At 47.0% G+C, this 21159-nt stretch overlaps 1 protein-coding gene across 1 annotated transcript in view; it reads right to left on the bottom strand.

Annotated features, from left to right (window-relative positions):
* The window catches only part of LOC138579581 (uncharacterized), a 250662-nt gene extending 229832 nt beyond the window's left edge, over positions 1–20830 (bottom strand). Inside the window, exon 1 of the mRNA XM_069649853.1 lies at positions 20752–20830. Coding sequence (XP_069505954.1) covers positions 20752–20800 — 49 coding nt within the window. The 5' untranslated portion in view covers positions 20801–20830. The remainder of the gene's footprint in view (positions 1–20751) is intronic.
* Positions 20831–21159: the final 329 nt, after the last annotated feature.

The raw sequence follows: 21159 nt of genomic DNA, 5'->3' as shown, positions 1-21159 counted from the left end.
AGTCTCAAGCGTTCCGCAGGAAATTGCTCCAGAAGTCTTGCACGCTAGAAGAGATCCTGGCTCTAGCCAGGGTTGAAAGAGCCATCGACTCTCAAGTAGAAAGCTTCGGGACCACCACCACCGGAGAAAGCCTAAATAAGCTGCAACTGGAAAGGAAGTCGGAAGAACTTTTCTGTTATAAGTGCGGAATCGAGTACCCACATGAAGGGACCTGTCCGGCAATTGGACAACGCTGCACATCGTGTGACGAGGAAGGTCACTTCAAGGCAGTGTGTAGGCTATTTCGAGATTGAGGAAGAGAAAGGCCCAGAGACAACACTACTCGCACAAGGAGCCGCTATGTCGGACAATCCAACACCAACCCGGGCCCGAGCGCCTCCAACGCCCAGAACCAAGTGCCGAGTGATCAGAGAGACAAAGAATCTGGGGAGGACCGGCCGCGAAGGAGGGACAGAAGGAGGTTCGTGATGCGTGCTCGACCCGAAAGAAGATCGCGATGACACATACGCTACCTGGTAGAACAGTATCCTACTGAATCTGATCCCAGCTCATCAGGGAGTGACCAGAAAAAGAAGGCGTACGTCTACTCTTTGGGAAACCCCACAGCGACGGCCCACAGCCCGACGCTCATCATAAAGCTACAAGAAAGACCTACTGAATTCCTCATAGATACTGGTGCCACAGTCAACGTGGTAAGCGAACAAATATATGCCGAACTAAACCCAAAACCCAAACTGCAACCAGCCACGGTAGACATCTACGCCTATGGAGCCAAAACTCCTTTGAAGTGCAAGGGACAATTCAACGGGCTGTGCCGCTATAAAGGACAAGAAATGAATGTGCTGATACACGTGCTGGCTACAGAGACAGACAGTGGCTGCGTTCTGAGCTTCAAGGCAGCCGCTGACATGGGTCTAATACACATACTCTACAATATAATGGTCCACAAGTACATAGACCCCGTGGAAATATAAACAACCTCTACTACAAGATATTCAAGGGAATCGGGAGACTAAAGAACCAGCAAATCAAACTACATGTAGATGAATCCATGCGCCCAGTAGCCCAACCATACCGCGGAATCCCAGTCAACATTCAGAAGAAGGTGGAGGATGAGCTAGAGAAACTGTTGGAACAAGACATCATCGAGAGAGCCACGGGACCCACCACATGGGTTTCCCCAATTGTCCCGGTCCCGAAGAAAGGATCCGAGGCCATCAGACTATGCGTCGATATGCGGCGCATGAACCAAGCCATCCAAGGGGAGAGATACCCCACGCCACGAATCACCGACATAATCCATCTACTAAATGGGGCAAAAGTCTTCTCAAAACTGGACTCACAAAAGGGATACCACCAACTGGTATTACATCCCGAGAGCTGCAACATAACCACCTTCGTCACTCACTTTGGTCTTTTCAGATATAAAAGACTAAGCTTCGGGGTGTCCTCAGCAGCGGAAACATTCCAAGCAGAAGTTCACAACATAATAAAACACATCCCGAATTGCCTCAACTATTCTGATAACATTTCGGTGTTCGGAACCGATGCCAACAAACACGACGAGACCCTCATGAGAGTATGTAAAGCATTAGATGATGCCAACATCACGCTAAATAGGGACAAATGTGAGTTCCAGAAAAACACCCTGAAATTCTTCAGCCATGTGTTCTCAGAGTCAGTTATGACTCCGGACCCGGACAAAGTGTCGGCTCTAAACGACACTGCAGCCCCGGCCAACGTGTCTGAACTTTGATCCTTTCTGGGTCTAGCCAGCTACTGTAGCAGATACATCAGGGACTTTGCCTCAGTCAGCGAGCCACTCAAGAAATTGACCCATCAGAATGAGAAATTTGAATGGACTAGCGACTGTCAATGTGCCTTCGAGAAAATCAGGGAGAAGGTCGCAAAAGCGGACAACATGTCGTACTATGACCCCAACAGGAAGACAGAATTGACAGTCGACGCCAGTCCTGTGGGCCTGGGCGCCATCTTGCCACAGTTTGATCAACGAGAACCATCCCAGAAACACATAGTAGCCTATGCCAGCCGCAGCCTATCAACCATGGAAAAGGCATATTCTCAAGCAGAAAAGGAGGGCTGGCCGTCGTATGGACGTGCAAACATTTTCATTTGTTTCTGTATGGGAAGCCATTCCAAGTTGTTACAGACCATCAAGCTCTACTATTTCTCTACAGCAACCCACAGGCCAAGATGCCTCCGCGGATTGCACGGTGGGGGCTAAGACTGCAAGACTACACATTTGACATTACCCATAGGCCAGCAAAAGGCGAAAACCCAGCCGTCTTCCTGTCTAGGAGATCACGAGGGGAGAGTGCACCTGAACCATCAGTGGCCGACCGATATCTCAGATACCTCATTCATCAAACCACACCGGAACGCGTCAACACGGAAGAACTTGCCAGAGAAACGGAAAATGATCCCGCCTGCTGCATTATATACGAAGGACTGGAGTCTGGACAGTGGCAAAGGGCCAGGGAAGGAGGGAAAGCAGCAGGAGGCTGAATAAAGGAAGACATCGAGCGACTCATCTTAGTGAAAGAGGTCCTAGCAGTGTCAGAGGATCGACTACTACTCAAAGACTGCAAAATAGTGACCCCGTAAGCTATGAGAGAGAAAGTCATCAATTTAGCGCACAAGACTCAAAGAGGCATAGTCTCCACCCAACGCATGCTCCGCCAGAAGGTCTGGTTCCCCCATATGGACACCCGAGTAGAGGCCGCCCTAAGAGCATGCTCGACATGCTGCCTCATCACACCCAATCGACATCCCGAGCCTCTGCGCATGTCAGAACTCCCGTAGAACATATGGGAATTGGTTGCAGCGGACTTCTTTGGACCTATCGAAGGTGGGAAATACGTCCTGGCGGTGATGGACGAATATTCACGATATTGAGAAGTACAGGTGATTTCCACAGCCGCACATCACGTCATTCTGGCATTGGACCACATGTTCTTGCCGTATGGCGTACCCAAGGTGCTTAAGACGGACAATGGGCCTCCATTCTGCGGACATCATTTCACTCAGTTTGCAGAATACCTAGGCTTCCATCACCGAAAGACCACCCCTCTGTGGCCTCAAGCTAATGGGATGATTGAACTGTTTATGGCCAACCTCAAGCGGGCCTTGCAAGTCGCACGTTTTACAGAGCAGCCATATGAACAGGTGCTAAATCAGTTGTTAAGGGACTACCATGGGACACCCCACAGCACAACAGGAAAGTCGCTTGCTGAGCTCATGTTTGGACGAAACACGCAGACCCGGCTTCCACAAGTGGAAGCAGTCCATCCACGACCAGCGTTAGACTTGGAGGTAAGAGAGCGAGATGTGCAGTTTGCCAACCCACGACCCACAAACACACGGCGGCATTTCGAGAGGAGCCTCTTCTTGTCACACAAAAGAAAGGGTCGATGATCACTGCTCAAGGATCAGCTGGAGCAATAACACGCAACTTCTTCCACTTTAAGGAGCTTCCACAAACTGGGACGAGACATCTGAGCGGAAGAGTACAAGCTCCACCGGACGAGGAGCCTGATGACAGTTACATGGATGAACAATGGGTGTCGGACGAATTCGAGCGGGATGCAGGGTCAGGAGTCGCAGAGAATGGGACACCACAGAGGCCTGAACCAGCACGACCGCAGAGAGTCCGGACCAGACCTCGTCGATGGATCGAGGAAATGGACTAGAGACTCACCAGACCGCCGCATGTTGCGAAGAGTTTGGTAACTGTTTAAAAAGGGGGTAGATGTCACATTGACGTCTCTGGGGGCAACGAGGGCGGGATGAACGCAAGGGTGGGGGGAAGAGGAAATGACATAAGGGGGCGGGCACAGTGCAGTTCAAGTTAAGATTGGTAATAAAGAGCACGTATATTGCAGCCCTCTGTGTCGGCCCTCTTTGTGCTGCGCAGCGCGCCTTGTCCCACGCGGGACTCTACAGATACTGTGCTCCACGTTCAGAAGGTTACAGCAATTCATTTTTAAAAAGCAAAAATCATACATCTCTAAAATATGGCTGCATTTAGTTTTGTACCTATTCAACATTTGTATCTTTCAATAACCATTGTCACTTGCTTCCTTTACTAACAATGCATGACAACAGTAAACTACGGGAAAACTATACAGCACTTCAACAAATAGAATGGCAACAGGAAGCTGTTGCATCGCACTGCTGAGACCTTAAGGTGATACTCCTGCTAATTGTTTGCCCTCCCTTTAACCAGCTATAATAGTGGATTTAGTAACGAATGGAGAGGCATATTATTAGCACTGTAAGTAACCTGCATCCTAGGTTTGTGCAAGGTGCAGACGGGGGGAGCGGGATGTGAGGAGGGGCATACAGCTTGAGGACGTTGTTTGGCATGTTAACCACCCAATCACCACCCATGACCCTTCTAATTATATGGCCATTCCATCCCTCAACCTCATCCCCATTCCCAAAACACATCAAACGGGATGTCTTCAGTTAATGATATCTCACAGGAGCATAACCTGTGTGCTGTTAAGAGCTGCCATTGTTTTCTTTTTTTCTTCAATCCATCTTCTGAAAGGCAACAGCTTATTTCTAGCAGTAAATCACTAACTGGTATAATAAAAATGGCTTAAGTCTGTCTTTTGACCAATGTCTATCTACAACTACTTTAAAAACCATCATGTTCTAAGCAAAGAATGGATACATAAATGAATTGTCACCCTGTTTTTCTTTTCTCCTGGTTTTACTTCAAGTCTAAACACTGAAATTTGAAGTTGTAAAGTTTGCACTTGAAACCCACACGTTTTACCAAGTTGGACTGTGCAATAAAGACATGTCATAAATAAGCATGGACAAGCTTTGTCAAAGGTGATCAACCGGCTCCTACGAATATCTGAGTGGGATTCAGTTATATTTGTGGGAATATAACTAAATTTGTAAGAAGCTATTGCTTCTTCCTTTTACTCAGTCTTCCTACATCTCACCTATCCCCCTTTGATCCATTTATAATTCGGCTATGTCTTCTTTTTTCCTTATGTTCCATTGATTCTATCTCCCAAGCCCGCTCTTCTCTTCAATGGCTCACTTTTGAGTCACTGTCACTGCTATTGCTTAATATTATCTGTCTTCTTTGTAAATGCCTGCACAGTCTTTCCCCAGTTTATCTCTCCTCTCTCATTTATTTCTATGTCCAACCATCTCTCTGTTCGCAGTCCCATTTTCTTCTTACTGTCCCTCACCCCCGTTGTGCTCTCTTACAACTTTTGCTCTCTTTCTCTCTTGGTCCTGTAGGAAATGTTTACTGCCTCCTATTTGTTACTACACTTTTATTACAGGCTCCTTGACATTGTCTCAGAAGTCCTTTTACTGCACTAGGCACACACCAAATTGTCACAATGTATAATATAAATTGACAAGGCCACACCTTTTCAACCCCCTTTTCAACCCCAGCTCCTCTGGCCTGTCTGCAGTTTGGCCTGTCTCAGCGCCAGTCACAGCAGCATGCACTTGACAGCCCCCTTCATTCAGTCCTCTTTGGAACACTGCCTTGGAATCTGTAACGCTCACCTGATTCTCGCAGAGGCGCCGGTCTTGACTGGGCGACTACCGTATCTTCAAAGGTGATGTGCAGCACCCGGTTGGCTCTTTGGGCTGGACCTCTGTGCCCTGTATGCCTGACGTGCTGAGTAAGATGTCTGCAGATAGAAAATACGGGGTTAATGAACTGGGGTTATTGGGGTGTCCCTATCTCTTTCCTCTTCTCCTCTCCTGTAGACCCCCACAGGTTAACGCTCTCACCTTAGGTAAGTGAATGCCGAGCTCTCCATCTGCCTCGGGGCAGGGTGCTGTAACCAGTTTCTTCACTGGATAGGTAGCGCAGGCCTCTTGACTTCAGAGGACTGCTGTCCGTCGTTTACAGCACGAACGGTAAGTTTCAAGTAACTCAAATGTCTTTAAAGTCTTTAATAATGATGTCTCTTGTTTTGCAGGGTTCCGGCGATGGCGGATGACGGGCTGAAGTGAGTTGAAGATGGAGCCCGTGTGATGAATAGAAGCGCCTGGAAGCACGTGAGTAAGCGCTTGTTGCCAGCTTCACGATGCGCTCTAACTGTCTTTTTATTTTGCAGGTACAAGTTCGGAGCGGCTGCAGGGTGCCGGGATACACACTGGGTTAGATGTGGAAAGGAGTAATGGCACGTGAGTATTAAAGTTCCCCAATGTCTTTAAACGCACCTTGTTTTGTCTTTCAGATGCCGGAATGCAGTGTGAAGACCTCCGGAGCGCACGAAGGGTAGGTAAGCCTTTGCCTTTCAGATGCCGGAATGCTAACCTGTTCTTTCTTGTCTTTATAGGTGTTGCTGAAGACTGGATTCAGGATGGTAAGCCTTTGCCTTTCAGATGCCGGAATGCTAACCTGTTCTTTCTTGTCTTTATAGGTGTTGCTGAAGACTGGATTCAGGATGGTAAGCCTTTTCCCTTAGGCCCAGGATCAGATGCAGAAGACACGATGAGCGTTCTGCTGCAGAGGATGCAGAATAACGCAAAGCAAGATTCATCCACCGGGTGTGGTTTAAATAGCCTCCTGTAGTGCTTAGATGTCTCCTTCCACAGCCACGCCTAAGTAAGAAAAGAGTTCCTGGTAAGAAAAGAGTTCCTGCCTTCCAGAAGAGTTCCAGTGTTCTGAATCTAGGGAGTGGCTCCAGCCCCACCCAACAGGAAAAGTAGTTCCAAACAGAAGAGGATCAGAGTCTCAACTGGCAGGCAAGTAAGCAGCATGGTCTGCTGCAGGTAAGTCCACCCAAGCATTATGAGCCCGGCGCTTCCAGCGTTGGGACTGGGCATATTTATGAGCCTGGTGCCACTGGCGCCAGGACCGGGTCCAAAAGGTCCCAATTGGGACTGGTTGGCACTCAGAACCTGGGTTATGGATCTGCTTCCAAGGGAGTTGGGAAAACCCTGACCTTTTGGAAGCAGAGATCATGACAGTACCCCCCCTCAAGGCCCCTCCCAAACCGTGCTTCTCCGGGGGTTTTGGCTTGTCAGGAAATGTTCGGTGAAATCTTTTGATTAGGCGAGGAGCGTGGACATATTCAGCAGGTTCCCAGGATCTCTCTTGGGGGCCGTAGCCTTTCCAGTCAATTAGGTAGAATAGTTTAGATTTGGAGATCTTGGAGTCCAGAATGCTTTTGACTTCAAACTCGAGTTCTCCATCAACTAGGATAGGTTTTGGAGATTTGGTTAGTCGGGTTTGAGGTTGCAGGGGTTTTAATAGAGAGACGTGGAAGACCGGATGTATCTTCATGTGCGGGGGCAAGTCCAACTTGACCGCTACTAGGTTTACTATGGTAGTGATGGAATAGGGACCAAGGTATCTTGGGTTGAATGTGCGTGGCCCTTTTAGAGATAGATATTTGGTGGATAACCAGACTTGATCCCCTACTTGATAGTGAGGGGCTTCCTTCCGATGTTGATCTGCTCCTTTCTTGTATTGTTCTTTAGCCCTTTGAAGGTGAGAAACAGCTTCCTTAAAGGCTTGGGTGATTGTAGAATGCAGGTAGTCTACTGCTGGTGTTTCAAGATCTTGGAGGGGATCCAACTCCGAGGTTCGAGGGTGACTGCCGTACAAAAGAAAAAACGGGGTTTTCCCAGTTCCCGAATGGACAGAGTTATTGTAGGCATACTCGGCTATCCAAAGGATATCTTTCCAAGTTTTTTCAGTTTGTTGCAGCATGCAGCGTAAATACTGTTCCAGAGTTTGATTGGTCCTCTCGGTTTGTCCGTCGGTCTGAGGGTGGTGACTGGTCGATAGTCTTACATCAATTTGAGCCGACCGACAGCAAAATGAGAAATAAATTGACTACCTCGATCCGAAATTAGAACCGAAGGAAAACCGTGCAGTCGGACAATGTTTTCGAGAAATTCTCGGGCCAGAGTTGCTGCTGTTGGCAAGCCTTTGAGCGGAATGAAATGCGCCATCTTGGAGAATAAGTCCACGATTACTAGAATCGTATTGTATCCAGAGCATGGAGGTAGATCGGTGATGAAGTCCATAGAAAGCGTATGCCAAGGGCGAGGTGGGATGTCAATAGGGCGTAAGAGGCCTGCTGGTCTTTCCTTTTGACTCTTGTTTTGGGCGCATACTCCACAGGACATTATAAAGTCTCTGATATCTTTTTTCCAAGACGGCCACCAGAAGTAGCGCTTGATCTTTTCTGGGGTCTTGGCTATACCGGGATGACCTTCCATTAAAGAGTCGTGATAACAAGAGATTACTTTTTTCTGTAAATCTGTGCTGGGTAGGTATAATCGTTCTTGGAAATACAATAAGTTGTCCTTTACTGCAAAGTCCTTTCCCTGCAGATGCCAATTCTGTATGTCTGCTGGAGTTACAAGTTGCCTGGCTTTATCCTTAACTTCCTCTATGGATTCTGTGGCGATTACACCCAGAATTCTTTGTTCGGGAATGATTGGTACAGGTTTAGGGTTGATCAAGTGTTCTTCCACTCCCATCCGAGAAAGGGCATCGGCTTTACCGTTCTTTGTACCAGGTCGATAGGTAATTATGAAGTCAAACTCGGCAAAGAATAATGCCCAACGGAGTTGTCTAGAGGATTGGGCTTTTGCAGTTTTCAAATATTGCAGGTTTCGGTGATCCGTAATCACAGTAACGGTGTGTCGGGCCCCCAGCAGATAATGCCGCCAAGCCTTAAAGGCAGACTTGATAGCCAGAAGTTCCTTGTCAGTAATCGTGTAATTGACTTCAGGAGGCGAGAATTTGCGGGACCAAAATGCCACGGGATGCAACTGATTGGTTACCGGGTCCTTTTGTGATAGAACTGCCCCCATGGCAAGGCTTGAAGCATCAGTTTCCACGATGTAGGGGAGTTCAGGGCGAGGGTGTTTTAAGATTTGTGCAGAGATAAATTTAGTCTTCAAATCCTGGAAAGCTTGTTCCACCTCGGTAGACCATTCAAAACGTTTGTTTTTCTTTAACAAGGCAGTGATGGGCTGGACTATTCGAGAGAACTCGGGGATAAACCTGCGGTAAAAGTTAGCGAAGCCTAACATGCTTTGCACACCTTTTACGGAGGATGGTGATGGCCATTTGAGAACTGCATCGACCTTCTTTGAATCCATACGCACTCCGCCAGGTGATAATATGAATCCCAAGAATTCAACTTCAGTCACGTTGAAAACACATTTTTCCAACTTAGCGAAAAGTTTGTGTTGACGCAATCTTTCGAGGACCATTTTCACGTGTTTCCGATGTTCAGATTCCGATGAGGAATAAACGAGAATGTCGTCGATGTAAACAACAACACACACATCTATGAGCTCTCTGAGGACATCGTTCATAAAATATTGAAAGGCGGCCGGGGCATTGCAAAGTCCGAAGGGCATGACCTGATATTCAAATAGCCCATACTTGGTGCAGAAGGCCGTCTTCCATTCATCGCCCTCTTTTACTCGTACCAAGTGGTAAGCTCCTCTAAGATCCAGCTTTGTATATATGCATGCTTTTCTGACTTGGTCCAGGAGTTCAGGGATCAAAGGTAACGGATATCTATTCTTAACGGTGATCTGGTTCAGGGAGCGATAATCGATACAAGTTCTAAGGTCTCCTTCCTTTTTTGGAACGAAGAACAAAGCTGAAGAGGCAGGGGACTTGGAAGGACGAATAAACCCATTTGCCAGGTATTGATCCAGGTATTGTCGAAGGTGAAGGTTCTCAGGCTCGGTGAGGGCATAAATTCTACTACAAGGAGGAGTAGATCCAGGTATCAGGTCTATCTGGCAGTCATAAGACCTATGAGGAGGTAGAGAGTTAGCCTGCTCCTTCCGGAAAACATCTTGGTATTCTAGGTATTCGGGAGGTAACTGGGGAGTCTCTGAAGAAATTGCTGCCAGTGCAACACCAGGTGGAGGGTGACAAGTAGAGACACATTCTGGAAACTGGACCGTTCTTGCTCGCCAATCGATCAGAGGATTGTGTTTCTCTAACCAAGATATTCCTAGAATAATCTGGAACTGAGGGGCCTTGATCACATCGAACACGATCTTCTCATGGTGTCCATCTTGACTTACTAGCGTCACCTCTTGAGTGGTATGCGTTACTGGCCCGGAGGCTATCTCCGTACCATCCACCGTAGTAATGACGTCCTTTACAGCCTTGGGACAAAGAGTTAGATTCATCCTCAAAACCATTTCATGATCCACATAATTGCCGATGGTACCGCTGTCGACGTAAGCTTCAATTGCATGTAATCGATCCGGATTATCAGGGCTAATGAGGACCATAGGTATCACGAAATGCGAGATCACGGAACTGGTTTTCACGCTCGGCAAGAGGACCTCTATTCTTGTCGGGCGAGGTCGTTTCCCTGCTCAGAGTTTGTAACTGTGGTAACCGCAGCTCCTACTGCCTTCTTGGCAGGTTTCACCGGACAGTCTCGAAGAAAGTGCCCTGAGTTTCCGCAATATAGGCATAATTGCAACTGTTTTCTCCTTTCCCGCTCCCTTTGTGTTAGAGGACCTTTCAGACCCCCTATTTGCATGGGTTCCCCGGAGTCTACTCCTTTGGAAGGAGTTGGCGGTTTGGAAAATACTCGAGCATCAAACTTGGAACGATCGGCCTTCCTGTTCTGCAGTCTGTGATCTATTTGAACGACCAAGTCTATATAATCCGAACAGTCTTGTGGGGGATTCACTACTTGGGCTAAAACGTCTTTGAGCTCTCCACGTAGACCTCTATAAAACAGCGTAATCCTTTTGTCCTCAGGCCATTGAGTTTCCACTATTAGTCTATTGAAAGATGCAATATAAGCCAAAAGGTCTTGATTACCCTGTCGCAACGAAAGAAGCTCATTGTCCAAGGCCTGCCCCTGTGCATGTCTTGCGAACAGTTTTTCCATACTAAGCTGAAAGGCTTGAAAATCATGGAGAACCGGATCATCTTGATTAACTAGAGGGATCGACCAGTCTGCCGCATTGCCACTAAGGTACGAAAGTACAAAAGCTACTTTAGCTTGATCAGTTGGAAAGGCTGCTGGCCGGCATAAGAAGTGCAACCGGCACTGATTGATAAATACCGCAAACCTCTTTGGGTCACGAGAAAATCGTTCGGGCGGAGCCAGAGGTACATTCCCAGGTAGGTTGATCTGCACTGGATTCATAGAGGATGTTGAAGGAAGATTTGCCCCTGATGCGGGTAGCGGGGTCTGTCCGGCTTGTGACTGTAGCAATTGTCTAGCAAGATCATCTGTTCTCTCCTTGGAAATAATTAGTTCCCTTCTTAGAGTGTTCGTTTCCTGACGAGCTGCATGCACTTCTGCCCTTAGTTCCCCAAGTAACCGGGCTAGGTGGTCAGTATCCGAGGTTTCCATAGCGCCTGGGCGAGAGTTTTGCGGTAGGCTTTGCGTTCTGTAACGCTCACCTGATTCTCGCAGAGGCGCCGGTCTTGACTGGGCGACTACCGTATCTTCAAAGGTGATGTGCAGCACCCGGTTGGCTCTTTGGGCTGGACCTCTGTGCCCTGTATGCCTGACGTGCTGAGTAAGATGTCTGCAGATAGAAAATACGGGGTTAATGAACTGGGGTTATTGGGGTGTCCCTATATCTTTCCTCTTCTCCTCTCCTGTAGACCCCCACAGGTTAACGCTCTCACCTTAGGTAAGTGAATGCCGAGCTCTCCATCTGCCTCGGGGCAGGGTGCTGTAACCAGTTTCTTCACTGGATAGGTAGCGCAGGCCTCTTGACTTCAGAGGACTGCTGTCCGTCGTTTACAGCACGAACGGTAAGTTTCGAGTAACTCAAATGTCTTTAAAGTCTTTAATAATGATGTCTCTTGTTTTGCAGGGTTCCGGCGATGGCGGATGACGGGCTGAAGTGAGTTGAAGATGGAGCCCGTGTGATGAATAGAAGCGCCTGGAAGCACGTGAGTAAGCGCTTGTTGCCAGCTTCACGATGCGCTCTAACTGTCTTTTTATTTTGCAGGTACAAGTTCGGAGCGGCTGCAGGGTGCCGGGATACCCACTGGGTTAGATGTGGAAAGGAGTAATGGCACGTGAGTATTAAAGTTCCCCAATGTCTTTAAACGCACCTTGTTTTGTCTTTCAGATGCCGGAATGCAGTGTGAAGACCTCCGGAGCGCACGAAGGGTAGGTAAGCCTTTGCCTTTCAGATGCCGGAATGCTAACCTGTTCTTTCTTGTCTTTATAGGTGTTGCTGAAGACTGGATTCAGGATGGTAAGCCTTTGCCTTTCAGATGCCGGAATGCTAACCTGTTCTTTCTTGTCTTTATAGGTGTTGCTGAAGACTGGATTCAGGATGGTAAGCCTTTTCCCTTAGGCCCAGGATCAGATGCAGAAGACACGATGAGCGTTCTGCTGCAGAGGATGCAGAATAACGCAAAGCAAGATTCATCCACCGGGTGTGGTTTAAATAGCCTCCTGTAGTGTTTAGGTGTCTCTTTCCACAGCCACGCCTAAGTAAGAAAAGAGTTCCTGGTAAGAAAAGAGTTCCTGCCTTCCAGAAGAGTTCCAGTGTTCTGAATCTAGGGAGTGGCTCCAGCCCCACCCAACAGGAAAAGTAGTTCCAAACAGAAGAGGATCAGAGGCTCAACTGGCAGGCAAGTAAGCAGCATGGTCTGCTGCAGGTAAGTCCACCCAAGCATTATGAGCCCGGCGCTTCCAGCGCTGGGACTGGGCATATTTATGAGCCTGGTGCCACTGGCGCCAGGACAGGGTCCAAAAGGTCCCAATTGGGACTGGTTGGCACTCGGAACCTGGGTTATGGATCTGCTTCCAAGGGAGTTGGGAAAACCCTGACCTTTTGGAAGCAGAGATCATGACAGAATCCTGTCGCAGAGTAAGGCACCCAGATAGTTAGTCTTTCTTCCTCTTCGATGCATCGTGGCTGCCAGCATCAGCACCATTGAGCCTCCACCTTAAGATTCTGCTTGGCTCTTGGATGCAACAACGCAGCACAGCAGGTAAGCCCAGAGGGGCTTGGGCTTTACTGTGAAGAGGCCCTTGTTTCGTTTATGGAAAAAATATAAAACACTATTTTTATAGCAGCATATTTAATTCTGCCCAGTGGGGCCAGACTATGGATCACATTGCTGGGGACTTCTTTTTCTAAATCTCGCTGCTTTGCAAGCTCAACTGCCTCACCAGCCCTGTTGGGCTTCGGATCCCTGCCTGGGACCACATTTTCATCATGGCTGACATCTTCTCCACGAAGGTGCTGGCTCAGCAGCCCGGACAGCAGCACCTGTGATTGGTCAGCCTCGGCCATATTTGACCAATCGGGGTAGCCGGCAGACAGACTCCAGCCCCCTACAAGGCCCACACTAAGGCCCCTGTCTGAGCCTGTCAGAGCATGATGGAGCATGGGCTATGGGGCATCTCTGCCTGCAAACTCCAGCGACTTCAGCCCTAAGATTCCAGCAGCGATTTACCGCCAGACCTAGTAAGCTATCTTGAGGCACGCTCTTATCTCCTCCATGTGGCACTACCTTATTCAGACACTTTGGTGTTCTGCTTCATGCCCCAACTTTCTTTTACTTCCACTCAGCACAAATCACCACTGTGTCTCACTTGTAAACCGTTCTTCAAATGCATTTTTTTGCAATTTTTGTTTTTGTGTATTCAAGATGCCTGTATCAAGGTGCCTGTATCAAAAATCGATGTTGGCTGCCCTTCCATCTGTGTTGCCATTTACTTTCGTGTCTTCAAGGTGGCTGTATCAAAACTCAATTTTTGTTGCCCTTCCATCTGTGTTGCCATTTTCGTTTTTTTGTAGTCAAGGTGGCTGCATCAAAAATCTATTTTAGCTGCCCTTCCATCTATGCTGCCATTTTCGTAGTCAAGGTGCCTGTATCAAAAATCGATTTTCAGCTGCCCTTCCATCTATGCTGCCATTTTCGTTTTTTTGTATTGAAGGTGTCTGTATCAAAATCGAATTTAGCTGCCTTTCCATCTTTGTTGCCATTCTTTTCTTATGTGTTTAAGGTGTGTTATATCAAAATCAAATGTAGGTGCCCTTACATCTGTGTATCCATTCTAGTTTTGTATGCTTTGATCGCTATTCACAGTGCATATGTTTTCTTGCTTCCCTTGGCTACTAGGCCATCTGGTGAGTTTGTGCTCATACTATGCAGCCCCTCCTCTTTCCTCATCCGATCCTCTGCCACCCATATAGCACTTACCATCTCCCATATCTTTTCTAACTGCTATACTATCACCTATTCTTGCCCTCTCACAAAGTCTGCAAGAAAAAAGCTTTAAAAAGTTATCCTGACCACTAACCCAGGCCTACCTATTTCAGACACTTATGTCAGCGCATCTTCAGACAGATCTTCCCTGATATCTTCTTTTCTATCCCATCTCCTGATCTATGGAGTCCTCATCTCATCTCTGCTCTCTCTCCTCTCGCATCTTCACCCATTAATGGTGGCACTAAATGGGAACTCCTCTTGGCAGGCTTTGCATCATACAGGTGTGTCATTAATGTCTACCACACTGGCACCATATTGGTTCAGGGTCCTCAAACTATCCTCCTCCTCTTTGAATGGTGCCTGCCAGCCCTCATTAACTTCCTTCCCACACCTGCTACTCCTTCTTACACTCTCTCTGTCCCCCCCTTCCTCTGACTGGTGTACCATGCCCATGTACCGCTCCTCGAAAAAAACCTTCAAAGGTAGAGACCTTCTGCATCTAGCCATGATTATAACTTGCTCTGCCATCAAACACTCGGCCGATATCTGCCTTCTCCTCAAAGACTTTGACCTCTTACCAAGACGTGGTTCAAGGCCAGCTCAGTCACTGTTTTAGACTCCCTTCTCCCTGATGGCTATAAGATCATCTCCAATCCCTGCCCTACCTGTGCTGCCAGGGGCGGTTGCTCTGATCTTCCCTGAGTTGTTCCCTTCTTACCTCATACCCACCCAGTCTGACTCTTCCTTTGAGAGGCTGGTCTGCAAGCTGGTTGTCTCTCCCACCTCAACCCTGACCATTTCCACTATCTACAGACCACACGGCTCTAACACCCTGTTACTCTCTGAATGGGATGATTTATCCACCTCTCTCATCACAACCACCTCTAAACTCCTTTTTGTGGATGATTTCAATATCCACCATGATGCTTCAATCACGGCATCCACGTTATCCATAACCTATGCTTCTCATTCTCCCTCTCCATTCTACCTTCTGGTCCCACCGACATGGCTGGGTACACTCTTGATGCCTTCATCCACACTGATCTTTCACCCCCACCCACTGATCAACCCATTATCCTCGTCAGACCAATCCCTCCTCTCTCTCACCAGGGTCCTCTCAGCCCTCAGACAGCACCTCCCCCAGCCCGGCCAACCTCATTCATGAACATCCATTGGATGAAACGAGTGCCAATTGTTGCCTTCGCATCTACCTTCATCAACCCGTCTCCCCTCTCTACAGACTCATATTGCCATTACTAAAACCCTTGATATTCTTACCCCCTTCATGACGATCCACCTGAAACATGGCTCCAAGCAAAACACCTGGTATGACTCCGAACTTACAGCCTTGAAAGGCAAGTGCAGAGTTGCGGAAGCGAAGTGGCAGACCTCAGGCCCACCCTCTGACAAACTGGCCTGTTGCTTGCTCCAAAGACAATACAGACTCTCCATCCACACCAAGAAAAAGGGCCACATCCAGGCTTGTGTTTCTAGTGCATCCAACAACATGGCTGAATTCTTTAAAATCTGCAGGGAACCAACCAACCCTTCCAAAGTCTCTTCCTTACCTCTTCCCTCAGAGGCCCTCTGCTACGCATTGGCCACTCACTTCATTGTAAAAACTCTGGACATCCTGAGCACCCATGCATCCCTCTCCCCATCCCCTTTCCCACCCTCTGCCTCCTATGGTCTCCCATCCTCCCTCTGCCTTTCTCACCTCCTTCTCTCCTATCATACCTGACAAGCTTCCCCTTCATCGCCGTAACCCAGTGGAACTCCCTTCCACCCAACCTCAAACGTCAACCTCAGAGGGATCTCATCCCACTTAGTCTTCTGTAAAGAAATAAAAACAAGACTCTTCACCTGAAATCTTCCCAGTTTTTACCCACAGGGCTTTAATGCATTGACATATCCTGCATGTATCCACTGCTTCCTATCCAAATAACTATGTCATGTATATATTATGCCACCCATGTAACTGCTACTCCCCATGTAACGAGTAGCAATGCTCGCAACTAAGTCATTCTCGTGCAACAGTGCCTCAATGCCTATGGGCTGCCACTGCACTTTATAAATGCAAATAAATAAATAAAAAAGTTCACCAGAGTTGTCCACTCGATGAAGGACTCCTCCAACCAGGTTTCCCCATGCTCTTCCAGATCCATTAAGGACAACATAGGCTCTCTTGCCCCTGCACTTGCAGATTTCTGTAACCTCTCTTTTCCTTCTGAATCGTCCCCTCCTCCCTCAAGCACTCCCTGGTGTGCCCTCTCCTGAAAAAACCTTCTGAGGCCCCTCTTGTCCTGCCAACTACTGCCTCATATCTATCACCCCTTTCCTTGGGAAACTCTTGAAAAAGATGGTCTTCCCCAACTTACCCAGCACACTGAACTTGCTGGTTGCCTCCTTGACCATCAATCTCGATTCCGAGCATCCAGAGGCATGGGAACGGCTCTTCTGAACACCCCTAAGGAACTGCTTGCATCTCTTGACACCAACTCTCCAGCTGTTCTCATTCTACTTGACCTCTCCTCTACATGTGATATGGTCAACCACTGCATCCTCATAAAACGGCTCCATGACACCCTAGGTATCTCGGAGCGGGCACTGGACTGGCTGACCTCCTTCAATGATCTGTCCAAGGTTATTCTGGGCTCTTTCTCCTCCCCCACCTCTATATGCACCTGCGGCATCCCCCCAGGCTCTAACCTCTCTCCCTGGCTCTTTAACACCTCATCTACACCTTCTCCCCTAACTTCCAGTGTTATGCAGATGACACACAACTCTTCCAAACTTCCCTCTGAGCCTCTCCTCACTTCCTCCATCATTCCTGAATGCCTATCTCTCATCCAGTCCCGGTGCACTTCGAATGATCTCTACCTCAACGCCAGGTAGACTGAGATCTTACCTATTGCGACTCCTGCTCCCTCTTTCTTCCCCTCACTCTGGCCATCTTTTATGGGCTCTCCCCCTTCACCTTCATCTGAAACCAAAAACCTCAGAGTCATCTTTGATTCCTCTCTTTCCTTCCTCCCTCACATCCTTGATCTTGCCAAGAAGGCCCACTTTCTATTTTACCTCCTCAAAAGAATGCCTCCTTTCCACACTTTTCCCCAGAAGCTCAATGTCCCTAGAGCTCTGATTCTCTCTAAACTAGACTCCTGAAATAGCATTTTCCTTAATCTACCCACTTCGTCTCTACGACCCCTCCAGCTAATTCAGAATAGGGCTGCAAGGCTTATCCTTCTCCTCAGTTTCAGGGACTACATCTCTCCATCCCTAAAAACTCTGCACTTTCTCCCGGTTGCTGCAAGGATCAAATTCAAATCACTCTGCATCATCCATAAGGCTGTCTGGGGCCAGAGACCAGGCTATTGACAACTTGCTTGCTCTCTCTCACTTCCTCTTCGTCTTGAGCTGGATCTCCTCAGATTCCGGAAACTCCTCAATACATTCCTTTTCACCTCTTTCTTTCCTGCATCCCTCCTCTGCTAAACCCCACAGTTGCTGAGATTGGGACCAGGGCCCTTATGTGTCCGCCTGGCCACTGGCCTCCCACACCCAATTGCCTTCAGCCTCTGTCAGCTCCCAGCAATTGACTTGGTGCCCACTGGCCTATGCCACCTTAGGCTTGCACGTATTTATTTACAGGCAGCTGTCCACTCACCTAGGCACTTACAGCTGCTCACCCCCTAAACTTCCCCCCTGGTACAACTTGTACTTATCCCAAACTCCTCATCCCTTCTCTCACTCTCTGCACTTGCACGTTTTTTAATTCCCATGTTCCTTCCCTGTTGCCCTGTGGGCGCTTTGAAACACAATGTACTTGCTGTATAAGCGCCTTACAAATGCTAAATAAATAAATAAATAAATAAATAAGTGGTGCTTGAACAAGTCGAATAAATAAATACATGGGCAGTCAATCAGCAATTTCCTTGTTGGGTTTGCATATACTCTGGCAAATTAAATGCTGTAAATGAGAATTGTTCATGTCAATGCAAGCTCGTCATGTTTAGGAGGGAAACTCCTATTGTAGTGAGCCATATTCTTATTCCTTAAATTTATTTACATTCTCTCACATATCATAACCACCACTTTGAAGAAAATCGTCATATACGGGTTCCCACACTTTCTGCCCAATTATCTCCCTTTTGATTATTATTGTAAACATTGGTATGGTTGTTTTGGAGGCGGTATCTCAACTCTCAAAATAAAAGCTGCCAGCTGTTTTTGGGAAGATGAAATGCATGCATGTGTTACTGTGACTATTTGAAGTCGCAAATATAATGCTACTATTGTTCTATTCATGCAAGAAGTATGCACATATTAACTCATCTGAATATGTTATTTTCTTGCCTCATAACATCCATGTGGTGAATCATAACATCCTTGTGGTGAATATGTAAAATAAAGCTGCACATAGCAATCACTATTTGGGAAATGTCAGCGCTTTGTATCATGTTTAAACTTCCTTTTCCAAACAGCAATAAAGGATTATGATTTATGGTGTCCTAAACAATCTTTATTTCTCTAAAATGTGCATTATGATGTGCTATCTTTTCTGACTTGGAATTGGTAATAGAGGAATGATTATTGTGAATATGTAGGCTGAAATTACAATAAGAAAGGACGATAATTCAATTCCTGTAACAGCGCCTCGATTCCTGCGGGCTGTGTGAGCGCTTTAAAAAAAAATGTAAAAGGACGATAATTAATGGACGCTGTGCCAAGCGATAAAAGAGCATATTTGATCATTCTGACACTTTTTCAAATTCGATGTGTTGTCCAGTCCAAAAACAACGCAACGTTTTGGTCATCAGCTCTAGTTACAGTATGTGTGCAGAGAGAAGCGTTGCTGGGACGAGGGTAGGGGGGCTGAGGTGGCTGTAGCCCAATATTTTTGGTTGTAGCACCGGATAGAAGTTCAGGGGCTACAACCAAAAGGCTAGCTAGCCCCGACTCCCGACAGTCACCAAGCACATAAAGGCGCATTATTACATAAAAGGTCCAGGGTGGCGCCAAGAACGAACCTTGTGTTAAATATGTCTCTATTATTTTTCTTCACGTGTGTCAAAATGCACCCATGAATTGTGTACATGGTGAATGTAAATTGTGCCAGAACACCAAACACACACTTATAATGTGTTTTAGGACCACTGAGGACGAATATCATAGAAATCCACAAATATCGTAATTTTCGATGCAGATTACATAATCTGGCATTAGCACCAGATGTGATAACCCGTTAACCAGAGATACCTCTCAGAAAACCTTGGTGGGAACTACCTCACTTCTACCGGGAAGTGAACATTATCATGGTGGTACAGAGAAGATGGCATAGCCCAGATTCTCTATAGTGCCGCAAGTAAAAAATAAATAATGCTAAAGGTGTGCTTTTTTATACTCGTACTACTTTGAGAAAAGTGCAGGGCACCTTATTCACAAAGGTGACCTGTACATTTTGGGGGAGCGTGCAACCAACACTAAGGTCTCGGGAGGATAGCTCAGGGGCAACATGCTCGCTTTGGAAGCAAGACTACGCTGAGCAACACAAGTTCGATCTCCGGGGTTGGTGCTTGGAAACCTCTGTGTGTTAAGCGCATTATCAATAACCAATTACGATGTTTGGCAGGCTCGCTGGGAGTGCATATCACAGTGACTGGGCCCCAAAATGGCAATCTCTGTCTAGTGAACCTGTCATGCACTGATCATCCCCGTGGAATGTGCTTTTTCACTCACGAGCTGTTCAGTGCATATTCTCGTTTGTGAATTTGCGATGCATAATGCAATTCAGAGCAACAAGTTTTATGTGTGCAAATCCACAAAGGGGATAAAAAAAAGTGCTTTTGCATAGAGTGCCTCTCTTTTAAACTCATGCGCAACCCTGATGACTTTGCTTTTAAGGATACAATTCATGGAATTATTTGCACTGATGAAAAGTGACTTCGCAGTACTGGCACAAACCCTGATTCATGGGACTGTTCAAAGTGTATTTTTGACATGGAAAATCAGTGCATTCAAAAAAGGATTTATGCTAACTGGCACATCTCCCATCAGAATTCTCAACTGCCATGTTCTATGCCCCCCCCCCCCCGTGAATATTTAGCATCATGGGAGCAAATTAACAGAGATATTAATGCCTGGTTGTGGATGGTAATATTTACAGTGAGTACTACTCTTACTAATTTGATAATTAGTACCAATTACCCTCACACCGTGCATTCCGCGAAGCACTCAAAACTGGGCTGTTTGGCTAAACTCTGCACCCGCTCTTCTTGCCTTACGTTTGCATACTCATATTCCCTGTAACCAAATGAACTGTGTGCACTTGATATGTCATGTCCATTATCACTGTAACTAATTTACCTTTAATATGTTTGACATTCGCTGTATGTATCACAGTGACTAAGGAGCTTACCTACCTCTGTAACAGCGCCGCGATGCCCACGGGCTGTTGTGTGCTATACAAATAAAAAAATCAAAAATAAATAAATAACCTTGTGGCCATCCCTTTAGTCTACAGGTGGAGGTTTACTCACTGAAACAGCTGCTGAAGGCTGCGAGCAGGATAGCAATAGGCACCTTCATGGTCACAATGGAGCTTGATTCCAGACTTTCACCCACAATTCAAGGATCTTCATGCCTTCAGCTCCATGCACATCTATTTATAGTGTGGAGAAATTGCAGATGGCAAGCTCCACCTAGATTGTCCCCTGACAGGCCTTGCACTGCAAGCAAAGGAATCAAAGTGCCACTTGGGAGGGGGCAATGCGGGATCCACCCTTGGGTGCTTCTGTAGCATCTTCCACTTGGAAGAATGCCAAGAGAAGCTGGCGGAACACTAGCACGGAGATGTAAGCAAAGTGAAGGGTCAAACAGATGATTCCACTGAATAGATTCTACTATTGTTATTGAAAGCATCCAAGTAAATAACGAAAATCCCTGAC

This window comes from Ambystoma mexicanum, chromosome 3p (assembly GCF_040938575.1).
Source record: "Ambystoma mexicanum isolate Mex_15411 chromosome 3p, UKY_AmexF1_1, whole genome shotgun sequence".
Classification (NCBI taxonomy): Eukaryota; Metazoa; Chordata; class Amphibia; order Caudata; family Ambystomatidae; genus Ambystoma; species Ambystoma mexicanum.
Note: the sequence above shows the minus strand (reverse complement) of the source record. Positions and strands in the feature narration are given on the sequence as shown.